Here is a 12,190-nt window from a genome sequence, read left to right on the forward strand (position 1 = left end):
GTTTTGATCTGACGAGAATTTCATGAGTTTAACTAGGGAGATTGTAACGACTCTTCCAATATCGAATAAAAAAATAAATTGTGAGTCTCTTATAAAGAAATTAAGGGTTAACAAATATCTTTTTTGAATATTTACGGCTAGTTCATTGTTTTAATTTGGAAGCGTTACATAAATCAATGTAATTTTAAAGTATACAAAGACAATTGGTGTAATTTAATAAAAATTACCAATATTATAATTGTGAATTTAAAGAGGATTAATATTTTATATTAATATAATATGTAAAGTATAAGGACTATCTTTATAATTTAACATTTACCCTAACTAATTTTAAGGGTTTACGAAACATAGCTTTATATTAATCTTTTGGGGAAAAAGTTGACGTCCAAACCGACCTACACGTTTGACTTAACTCAACACACAAACACCACCTTGAATCAGTCTCAATAGCAAACTTACTCCGTAATTATTAACAGAAAACAAATGCTTTGAATTAATTAATCAATCTAATGGCTTAATTTTCTAGTGTTTGTGTACGTCGTTATCGGTTACTTTTGATCTGTTCACACATAATTGCACTCCTTATATATTTTGATTATTTGATTATTGTCTCTACAATTCCGTATATCCACAATTTCTAGGGTTTGTGAATGTGTACGGATAACAGGAACAATACATATTAATAAATGGGGAGTGAAGTGGAATTGATTGAAGAAGATGCGGTGAACACAGTATTTGTTGCAGTGGGGAAGAATGTTAAGGACAGTAAATCATTGTTACTGTGGACTTCACAGTTTTTTACTGGAATGAAAATATCCTTACTTCATATTCATCAACCATATCACATAATCACTCTTTGTAAGTCTGTTAATTTAATTACTATTGATACTGTTATTTTATATTTTTGTGTTTCAATTTGTGAAATATAGCATACTGGAGTAAAAATTACCCTGATATTATATATTGATATAATATACTATGTAATGATGGAGTAGCTAATATTGTAAGTTTTGTATGTTTATTCATCAGTGTAAAATTGTGTGTGCATCAGTTGGGAAAAAAACATGATAATGTTCATGCTAGATTACTTGATTTGTGAATATTGTCGAACTAGTAATAGGTTGAGATACTTTTGGTAAACATGTTGTAGATGTTAATTAAGTGGATATTTTATTAGATTCTGAGATGATTACGGTTAAGAATTCGATTCGTCGATATTTAGAATGTTGTGTAAACATGGAAAACGGTCTGCATATTGAAGTAATTAATATGGCGTTAGAAAGGATTGAATGGAGATAATGAAAAACAAGATTTAATCTGGTTCAAATGATCGTCTAGTTCTGATTTAATCTTAGCTAACATGAACTCGCGGTTGATTCAGATGCTCGCAATGTTTTGTTTTTTTGTTTCCAGTGAATGAAAAGTTACCTGCGAGTAAATTGAATAAGCACATGTTTAAGGCATGGCGGGAACTTGAACTACAAAAGATGCATAAACTGTTAAATCAGTACACTCTCATTCTTACTCAAGCTGGGGTATAGTTACTTGCTCTTGGTCCTCTATAAATATGCATTTTTCTGTTTTTTTATCATATTGGAAGAAGTTTGAAGGTATCTTGTAACTATAGGTTGTAATATAAGCGAGTCTGTCAGGTTGGGTAACATTTCAAAATGGTTAATTCTATTTCCAGGTTAGAACGTGTTGGCTTGACACATTTGACCCGTTTCCTTCTATGCTCTTTTTGATATTATGTAGGTGAATACGGGCAAAATGTGGATAGAGGCCAATAATGTTGAAACGGGTATTGTAGAAACCATTACGAAGCATGGCATTAAACGGCTTGTCATTGGAGCTGCAAATGAGAAGCTATATTCAAAGTACGAAATCTATAATAAGTTTAGTCCAAAAATCATATTTACCAACATGCAAATATAATAAAGAATTGGCATTAATGAGCTCAATCTGTTAAGATTGCAGGGATATGGCGGAGCCCACGTCAAATAAAGCGATATACGTTAGCCAACATGCTCCAATCTCATGCAAAATCTGGTTTGCTTGCAAAGGCCACCTCATCCATACAAGGTATCTTTGTTGTTAAATAAATGCAACTCACACTTAACTTGTTTTTGCTTTGTTCTACGGTATATGAAGTTGCATTTTGACCTTAACAAGTTGGTCAAACAAGATCACTTCTTTATGATAACGAATAACAATGTATTTTGCCAGAATTTGAAAATTTGTTTTACAAACTATTGATACTTGTTTTACAAAATATAATGTTACAAGACAAGTTATTTTTTATTATTTATGTGAGCAATAAAATAGGAATATTGTATTACAACAAAATTATGTTAAACTGTGTTGTTGCAGAGAAAAGCCTGCTAGTCCTACCTCTGGTTTAAAAAGCATCGTTGCGTTATACCCTTCATCAGCTGCTGAAGAAACAGCGTCGATACGCTATCATGAACCACATGCTGACGTGGCAGTGAACTCAGTTCGATCTTCGGAGAATTCAACGTCCACAGAAAATGATTCTAGTACCTCAACTTCAACTCAATTAATGATTAATGATGCAACAGAAAATGGATTAACTTTAACCTCATCTCATGAAGAAACAGCGTTGATACTTTATGATGAAGCACATGCTGACATGGCAGTGAATTCAGTTAATGATTTTAGCACCTCAACTTCAACTCAGTTAATGATTAATGATGCAACGCGAAGTGGATTAACTTTAACCTCACCGAATGAATCTCAAGACCAATTGGTTCACTCAATTTCTACCATGTTTTTGGTACAGTAGAATTTTTTTTATTCTTTGCTAATAATAAAATTGCAGGGTAAATTATGAGTCATTTATATTTACGAGTATCACCTGGTTTTTCCAGGGGCTATCATCTTCGGAGTTGCAAGATAAACTAGAGTATGCGGCCACAGATGCTAAAAATTTAAAGCAGAAAGCGTTTGAAGAGTCTATAGAACGATGGAGGGCTGAGGAAGATGCAAAAGATGCTTTATCTAAGGTGAGTCAAAAATAATATTTTCTAATTTTCATGGTTGAAAACGGCTCTAATTTGTTGGTCAATGCTAAAAAGTCAGGTCAAAGCCACTCAACGTCAGTCAATTGTAGACTTTTTTTTTCTGGCCTTGTTCTAGTGCAAATGTAAATCCCAAGCCCATTTAAAAATTATCTAGGAAAAACGACGACTTATAGAGTATCCCTTAAAGATCATTTAGTAAATAAATATAAATACTAAAATACACTATAATTATAGAAAGCATTATAAAAACCTATATGATATTTAAACTAAAACCGCGTCATCATATTTGTAAATCATTTATTAAAATGTATATGTTTAAAATATTTGTGTTTGAAATATTTATATTTTATATTTTTTTTATTAAAAGTCAACGTTGGTCAACTTCCGTCTCGACCAACTTGACCTTTCAAGATTCTGAACGACTCGTCTCCGTCTCGCGTCTTTTTCAAACTTGCTAATTTTTGAAATGTCGTTCTCCATTTGCTGTCTATTATTCCGAATATAGAATCTGGGAAATATACATACATTACATATTTTTTTATTATATAACCTGCTGTAACATTTCCATCTTATTGAAGGCCGAAGAATCAGAAAGTTCGTGTAAGGAAGAAGTTAGCCGAAGAGAAGAGATGGAAGCTATTCTGGCAACAAAAAGTCAAGAAATTGAAAAAATGAAAAGTCAACGAGCTAAATACATAGAACAACTTCAAATAGTCAAAGACCAGACACCCGAACTTGTTAATAAAATTTCAAATGCGCGTGAAACAGAAAGGGAGTTAGAGGAGAAGATCGTTGAAGCTGTTAATCTTTTAATTACTTTTAAAGAAAGACGAGATAACTTGCAAGAGAAGCGCGATAATGCAAGGAGAGAAATTAGTAGACTTTCAAAATATGAAAAAAATGAGGAGAATACAATTTTTTCACACGCACAGTTTTATAAGCCTTCGATTTTGGAAATAATGGAGGCTACTCAAGATTTTAATCAATCGTTGAAGATTGGTGAAGGGAGACACGGTTGCGTTTATAAAGGGACCCTTCGACATGTACGGGTTGCGATAAAGATGCTACCTTCCGTTGGTTTTCTTTGTGATGCAGAATTCGAGTATGAGGTAAATATCCCAACTGATTTTTTATTTTTATTTTTATATTACTAACATCAAAATACTAACATAACTAATAGACAAAATTTGTCTTATTAGTTATGAATAGTACTATTTAATATTTCATTTTTCACACACCCAACCCCCTAACTTTCATTAAAATACAAATCGAACCCCCCATTTTATAGTACTATTTAATATTTCATTTTTCACACACCCAACCCCCTAACTTTCATTAAAATACAAATCGAACCCCCCCCCATTTTATACTTATATTCTAAAATATTATTTATCCCATCACTAACACTAAAAATATTGAATAATAACACTCACCACGCTACTACACTGCTATAACTAATAGACAAAATTTGTCTTATTAGTTATGAATAGTACTATTTAATATTTCATTTTTCACACACCCAACCCCGTAACTTTCATTAAAATACAAATCGAACCCCCCTATTTTATAGTACTATTTAATATTTCATTTTTCACACACCCAACCCCCTAACTTTCATTAAAATACAAATCGAACCTCCCCATTTTATACCTATATTCTAAAATATTATTTATCCCATCACTAACACTAAAAATATTGAATAATAACACTCACCACGCTACTACTGTGCTACTTTTTTTTTTTTTTTGTCTCAAACGATAAAAAAACAACTTTCATAAAAGGAACAACCCTTCAATGCTACCAAAAGATGTCGAAAAATATTCTTTTTTACAAAATAGATCAACTAACTTTAAAAAAAAAAAAAAAAAAACCCGAACGCTAAAAGAAACAACTTTCACAAAGGAACAACCCTGCAATGTTAGATGTCGAATTTTTTTTTTTTTTTTTTTTTTTTTTTTACAAAATAGATCAACACTTTTTTTTTTTAACTCGCATTCAAAACGGACTCCCCGGCGCGAAGCAAAGGCTCCACAACTAGTTATAATCATTGGGAATTTTCTAATGACAGCCTTAAAGGCTGTTACTAAGAATTAAATATACGCATAATCTAGTAGTACATGAGGCAGATATTTTCTTGAGAAGGTTAATTATTTTGAATGTACAAGCAGTTTTATGCGTGTCCGAATGTGTATCATTATAATTTATTATTATCAGAGAAAATTACGCGGACAGTCCCTGTGCTTTGCATAGATTTCACGGACAATCTCTAAACTATTTTTCTTGCGTGGACAGTCCTCGTAGTTTCCAGTTGTTGCGTGTACAGTCCTTGACCCTGACGTTCGTTAACACCCCCCTTAAGTTCCGCCACGTGAAACCCACATTAGGGCATTTAGGTCTTTTTATTTTCATCTCTTCTTTTACCTAATGGTAAAAGTAACCAAAACATAAAAAGAAGAGATGAAAAGAAAACGACCTGAATGCCTCACGTGCGTCTCTCGCGGAGGAACTTAACGGGGGTTTTTAACGAACGTCAGAGTCAGGGAGTGCATACGCAACAATTGAAAATCACGAGGACTTCTCACGCAAGAAAAATAGTTTAGGGATTGTCTGTGAAATCTATGCAAACCACAAGGACTGTCTGCGTAATTTTGTCTTAATATCATTATTTTTGAATAATCAGACGTGCGATTCTTGACATGGTTAATCCTTGATAATTTAACGCAGGCAGAGGTTTTGAGTAGAATTCGTCATCCAAATATCGTCACGTTGATAGGGGTTTCTCCAGAAACTAGATCTTTAATCTACGAATATCTCGAAAATGGAAACCTCGAAGATCTAATTGCTTCTTCAACCTCAAATTCATCTCTTCCATGGCATACACGAATAAAAATTGCTTCAGAAATATGCTCCGCCCTTATCTTTCTTCATAACAGTAAACCTCAAATCATCCATGGAAACATAAAACTCACCAACATTTTACTCGATTCAAATCACGTTTCCAAATTAACTGATTTAGGGATTAGCAATTTGATTTTCTGCAAAGATCAAGATAATGTGTCTGCGTGTTCGGATCCCGAACATCTGGAATCGGGAAAGATTTCGGTTTCTTCAGATATATACTCATTTGGAGTTGTGTTGCTGAGTTTGTTAACTGGAAGACCAGATTCAAGTGTTTTAAAAGATACAAAATGTGCGTTGGAAAATGGGAATTTTGGCACGATTTTGGATTCGACAGGTGGCGATTGGCCGATTGATCAAGCGAAGGAGTTGGCGTATTTGAGTTTGAGATGCTGTGAGAAGAACTCTAATTATAGGCCAGATCTTGTAGATGATATATTAAAGAAATTAGAGATAATGGGAAACTTGTTTACAGAATCACCAGTTGAGTCGTCTGAGAACAACAATCGTCAAATCCCTTCGTATTTTGTGTGCCCCATCTTTCAGGTACTTGTCTCAATACTAAAGCTTTCAATTTGATACTAATAAGAAAGTTACTCGAGTTGACTATTTGACTATTATTATTAACAGGAAGTGATGAAAGATCCATACATAGCAGCAGATGGGTTTACATATGAAGAAGATGCAATTAAAGGGTGGTTGAATAGTGGCCATAAGACTTCACCTATGACCAACCTTAAACTTGACCATTGTGACTTGATCCCGAACCATGCCCTTTCTTTTGCAATTCAAGAGTGGCTACAACATTCTTAAAACTTCAAGACTATTGACTTTCAAATTTGATAAATATATACTTAGATTGAAAAGGCAACAACGAGTACAGGTTTTGGTTTCGGGCTATTTGCCCCACTCATCATACAATTGTAGATCAACATTTATGGTAGTAATTAATACTCCATAGTGTATATATTATTTCTCTTATATACTATTAGTTTTCTACTATTGGTGTGAGACAAGTTACTTTTTAAATCATTAGCCTTTAAATATATATTTTTTCTTTCTTTGTTATGGATCAAAGGTTCATTCATTTATGCACAATCTAGCGGGTCCAACTTAATTTGTACAGTTTAACACATTTGACCCGACCCGAACAATCAAAATGTTCGAAGATGGTGGGAAGTCGTAGTGACTGGTGGGAAACTGGAAGAGAGGTTGTGTAGCATATGTATCATACTAATATACTATCGTTCGTCGCTGTTGTCATGCTCCATTTATTATACAAGAAACAAAATGATCTTCTTCATATCATTAATTTTGAAAGTACAAGTTTCTAAAAATAGTGTTTTCAAAACTGCCATACCGTATTAAATAATTCTAATTTTTAAAGTTTAATATATACAAAAATGATATACCAACGAACGTTTGCTTTAATGGTATCATGCCTCAGTGTGGAAGGGTCCGCGATTAGTTGTCAAGCAACTCGAGTTCAATTCCTAGGGGTGGAAGGTTTTCTCTCCAATTTCCTGCGATTAGTTGCCAAGCAACCCAGGTCCCGCGATTAGTTGCCAAGCAACCCGGGTAGGAGTTTTCTTCTAGCGCGTGTGAGTGTAAATGATGATGGTCGTTGAAATAAATGATCTGCTGATGCAAATTCGCCGTTTAAAAAAATATATACAAAAATGATATCCATAAATGATAAACAAAAAATTTAATGTACCCCAGTCTTTTAAATTAGTTTAAAATTAAAAATTGAAGCAGATTTTAAAAAACTCCCATTAAATACGGTTGTTTATCATGCATGTTTGAGAGTTGTATGACAAATTCTTAATACACATTTTTGGTGGATAGATAAAAAAACTATGTTGGATATATTTTCATTCCCTTTTCAACCATTGATCTCAATTTCTATCTCTTGACACTGTAAATTTTATCTTTTAAGGTGATTGTAACAAACAAATATTTCCATAAGGAGAAGGAGAAATGGGGTCAAGAAATGCAGAAGACGATTACGACTGTTTGTATAAGGTGGTTATCATAGGTGATTCGGGTGTCGGTAAATCTAACCTTTTGTCACGATTCTTCAAGAACGAATTCAACCTTTATACCAAAACCACAATTGGGGTTGAATTCGCTAATCGGTGCATAAAAGTGGATGACAAGATCGTCCAGGCACAAATATGGGACACGGCTGGACAAGAAAGGTATTAATACACGCTCATAATAAAAAAAAAAAATAAAAAAAAATTTGTAACCCATCAAACTAGAGGTTGTGGGTTCAAATTCTCGGTAGGATTATCTATAAATATTCATGGATATTCGTAATAAGGGAAGTGTTTTTCTTTAAATAAAATGATTGAAATTTTTTGTTCCATGTTCATTGTTGAAAGCATGTTTAACAATCAACATGTTGAATTAAACTTTTAGTTTTCCTTTCCCTGATTTCGTTTAATCTATTTATATCCTCATATAATGATCATGAAGAAGCTCACCAATCTAATCAAATATTTCTCTCCTTCTTTTCGCTTACAAATATGGTTTATGGTTTGATTGTTGTATCATGTCAACTATTACTGTATAACTTTGTTAAGTGTTTTTTTTTTTTTTTTTTTTTTGGTTAAATCACGCAAATATAAAAAACAATGTGGTCATTTATTTAGGATCGCACAAGCAACTACAAGGTTTTATTGCATGTAAATATTCGTACACCTAAATATTCGTACACGTTTGTCTAAATCGGTTGTATTACAAGCTATGATGTTTTACGTTGCAGGTATCGAGCTATCACAAGCGCTTTCTACAGAGGAGCAGTAGGTGCTCTACTTGTGTACAACATCGCTAAAAGAATAACATTTGAAAACGTTGAGAAATGGCTAAAGGAGCTTCGTGATCACACTGATCAAAACATTGTGGTCATGCTTGTTGGAAACAAGACCGATCTTGGTAACTTACGAGTTGTTCAAACTGATGAAGCCAAAGCCTTAGCCGAAAGAGAAAATATTTTATTCATCGAAACATCCGCTCAAGGGGCATTAAACGTTGAGAAAGCTTTCATTGAACTATTAATCAAAATCCATCATAATGTAATGCAAAAGGTCCTTAGTGAGTGTAATGGCCCTGCTTTTGTACCAAAGGGACAAACAACTAATATTGAAGGTAATAATAATGTTTCCGTTGTCAAGAAATCTGATGATGAAGGTAATAATAATGTTTCCGATGTCAAGATAGCCGATGACGAGTTTCAACGCCTGCGTGCTGCCATCCCAACCATTTTTCATAGGGCCATCGAATCAGAAGCCGTGAAAGCACCTTTTAACAGGTTGTTGGACGCCGGCAAGGGTGTGGAGCGTATTGAAACGCTTAAATTACTTGCCAACCATGTGCAGTTGCCAAATCCACTACCTGAGGCTGTACGAGAGCATTTCGATACGGATGCACACGCCAAATTCGAAGTTGCTGTGAAGGAGCTAGCAAATTTGAAAGTTCCGTATATCGAGGCGATAGGTAGTCAGTCCGGATTAACGGTTGACAAAATAATGGACTTGAAACCATAAAATAGTAGGGCACAATGTAAAGTTTCATGGTCTTACCTTTTATAAGAGCTTAAAGACTATAATAAATATCATATTTTGTGAATGCGTGTATAGATTAAACTATCACAATAGATAGTAGAAAAATGTGTATTAGTTTCTTCTTCATGGACTTGTAAGACCATTCGGCATTCGCAACGGAAGCATCCCTGATTTTTGCTTTACTTTTAAAAAAAAAGTTTTTACTGTTATCCACTACATTTCAATTCTCTTTTTATTTTAATAATAATAATTAATAATAATAATAATAATAATAATAATAATAAGTTTAAATATTGAAATGTTTATAAGTGGGTCCATCGCAGCGGCGGAAACAGAAATCTTTTTCATCAAGGGCAAAAAAAAAAATTAAAAACGTAGCAATTTTTTGCGGCAAAAAATGGATGTTTTTGGGTAAAATATAGAGGTTTGGGGGCAAAATACGGATGTGTTTGAACAAAATACTGAGACTTTTGGCAAAATATGGAGGCTTTGGGGGTAAAATAGGAAGACTTTTGGACAACAACAAAAAACCTCTGAGGCCAAAATCAAAAAATACAAAATTTTTGCACTAAATTTCTCGAATCCACTGGGGGCCAAAGTCAAAAAATACAAAATTTTTGCACTAAATTTCTCGAATCCACTGGGGGCGGGTGCCCCCGCTTGTCCCTTACTACTTCCGCCCCTATGTAAATGTCTTTATGAGTAAGTATGCCATTACTGTCAGCGTTCATGTCATATTTTAACTAATTCATCGAGACTTGCAAAACCAAGTCTCTTTTATTGTCAAGAAGTTCGTAGATTCTAGACTACGTTTAAGGGTAATGCGTGACAGATCCATAAACTGGTCACGACCATACACCGGCTAAATCATGCTTATACGAAATAGTAAAACATTGCCAACATTATACTTAACGGCCTCGACACGAATGCTCTCAATTTGTCACCAACACACGCGTTAGGAGGAAACTCAATTCGCGACGATGTTGGAAGTACCATCGAAGTTTGAACCCCCCCCCCCCCCCCCCCCCAAGAGACCTTCCCAAATCGCATCGATGTTTTCAGTACCATCAAAGGTTGAAAACTCCCTGTTTGGAGTGAGAATCGAACGTGGGTTGGCGGTACCCCAAGTTGGATCCTACCCCCATACCATTCAAGCCAAGCTTCGGTGGTACTTAGTAGTATTCACCGATTTAGTTATGCTACCAATAACATAAATTTCCGGCTTCGTTCTCGGATTCGTAGCATGCGTGGGTAACGTGGTTCGACGCCATGTGCAAACGAAAAAAAAATATGAGTTATATATCATCATTACTACTTTAGTGTGGCACTTTTGGAGATATCACAATAGCATTCTTGATGTGTTGTTCGATCCAGTTAAAATTTTTTCAATTTCTAAACCCCTGGGCGAAAGATTAAGTCTCGTAGTGAGTCTAATATACGAAACACGCCAAACAAAAATATTTAATTTCCTTGGAATACTTTCGCACCAAACAGTGGATTGTGGGGCTGAATCAAGCATCCCTGCATCGATAAACTTGCGTGTAGTGCAAACTGTAAACATGCCATCTTGTGCTGTCGATCAGCAGTGACCATCCATGTCTTGCAAGAGATTAATAGATCCGATTTCTTTTAACCAACAATCTAGCAACGCAACAACTCTAAGATTATTCACAGGTCTTTCCTGTTGGAGTACGAATTGAGTTAAACAGATCAAAGTTGGATTGTTGTTGTTGTGCAACTCGCGACCGCGAAGGAATAAGTCACGATCGCGACTTTGACTTGATCAGGATTCGCGAACTGGATCTTGGAAATCGCGACTGGAGTTTGGCCTCGAATTGAAACTCGCAAACGCGAGATTCATGGGAGCAGGGAACTCGCGATCGCGAGATACCGTTGGGCGGCAAGAATTTTCTAGAATATGAAAACTTGTTTCCTAAGCTATTTTCTTGTTTGTTTTCTCCTATAAACAATCTCATATGTAACCTGTAAATGTGGACCACAAATTTTATGAATAAAGAACTCTCTTTGGTTGGTCGGGAATTAAAGTAATCATCTATGATTCTATATAACTTTGTTATATTCTTGTGTTTTTGACGATTCTTGCTAATTTATTAAATTTCTTCACATATTTTCTTTTATTGTAAGTGTGTTTGATAACTTGGGGTTATAAAGTTTTGTTATGGCTCACCTAATCGTTTCCTAACATTTTCCACTCCTAACCATTCCCCTATTAATAAACGATCCGATAATAAAATATTCCCATTGCATCCATATGAAAACACGCGATTATATTTTCTTTAAAATGATCATCCCTAACCAATTATGTTTTCAAAAACGTGTAGATCGACCGTTACCCACATTCTTTCGTAACACATTGGAAGGTAAAATGTCATCACGTTTATCTTTATTGAACAAATCACAAGGTTGACCCATATGCTTAAATATGCTTAAACATCGAGTTGATTAAGTGGAAATATCCCCTAAAATGCCATGGATTGCACCTATCACCTTCACCACTTGTTAGGAAGAGAGGATCGCCTGGACGTTGGGAGATACAAATTTGAGAGAAAAATAACTCTATTACTCACAAGAATAAATTACACGAGTATTTACAAAACTCTAAAAAAAAACTCTCAAACTCACACACACTATCTAGGTTGTGATTACACTTCTCTGAGTGAT

General features: G+C 34.5%; 2 protein-coding genes across 4 annotated transcripts; both read left to right on the top strand.

Moving 5' to 3' along the window:
- Window positions 1–404: 404 nt before the first annotated feature.
- On the top strand, window positions 405–7,007 carry LOC139866164 (U-box domain-containing protein 33-like). Of its 3 annotated transcripts, XM_071854309.1 has the most exons (9): window positions 405–858; window positions 1,414–1,535; window positions 1,756–1,877; window positions 1,978–2,082; window positions 2,371–2,794; window positions 2,889–3,023; window positions 3,620–4,150; window positions 5,766–6,485; window positions 6,570–7,007. In XM_071854309.1, exons 1-9 carry the CDS (start codon window positions 687–689, stop codon window positions 6,750–6,752), a joined length of 2,514 nt encoding a protein of 837 aa, XP_071710410.1. In that variant the 5' UTR covers window positions 405–686; the 3' UTR covers window positions 6,753–7,007. The 3 variants fall into 3 exon arrangements, with proteins under 3 accessions (XP_071710410.1, XP_071710411.1, XP_071710412.1); XM_071854310.1 differs by lacking the exon at window positions 1,414–1,535 and having other exon boundaries at window positions 743–858; XM_071854311.1 differs by lacking the exon at window positions 405–858 and having other exon boundaries at window positions 1,971–2,082.
- Window positions 7,008–7,919: 912 nt separating this feature from the next.
- Window positions 7,920–9,490, top strand: LOC139869110 (ras-related protein Rab11B-like). The gene is made up of 2 exons (XM_071857434.1): window positions 7,920–8,140; window positions 8,710–9,490. The coding sequence occupies exons 1-2, from the start codon at window positions 7,920–7,922 to the stop codon at window positions 9,488–9,490; spliced, it is 1,002 nt and encodes a 333-aa protein (XP_071713535.1).
- The last annotated feature ends 2,700 nt before the right edge of the window (window positions 9,491–12,190 follow it).

Source organism: Rutidosis leptorrhynchoides, chromosome 9, assembly GCF_046630445.1.
Source record: "Rutidosis leptorrhynchoides isolate AG116_Rl617_1_P2 chromosome 9, CSIRO_AGI_Rlap_v1, whole genome shotgun sequence".
In the NCBI taxonomy this organism is placed as follows: domain Eukaryota; kingdom Viridiplantae; phylum Streptophyta; class Magnoliopsida; order Asterales; family Asteraceae; genus Rutidosis; species Rutidosis leptorrhynchoides.

Coding starts and splice junctions, on each gene's coding strand:
- LOC139869110 (XM_071857434.1), top strand. CDS start 7,920: ATGGGGTCAAGAAATGCAGAAGACGATTACGACTGTTTGTATAAGGTG. Junction 8,141..8,709: donor GACACGGCTGGACAAGAAAG/GTATTAATACAC, acceptor TTTACGTTGCAG/GTATCGAGCTATCACAAGCG.
- LOC139866164 (XM_071854309.1), top strand. CDS start 687: ATGGGGAGTGAAGTGGAATTGATTGAAGAAGATGCGGTGAACACAGTA. Junction 2,795..2,888: donor CAATTTCTACCATGTTTTTG/GTACAGTAGAAT, acceptor TGGTTTTTCCAG/GGGCTATCATCTTCGGAGTT. Junction 6,486..6,569: donor TTGTGTGCCCCATCTTTCAG/GTACTTGTCTCA, acceptor TATTATTAACAG/GAAGTGATGAAAGATCCATA.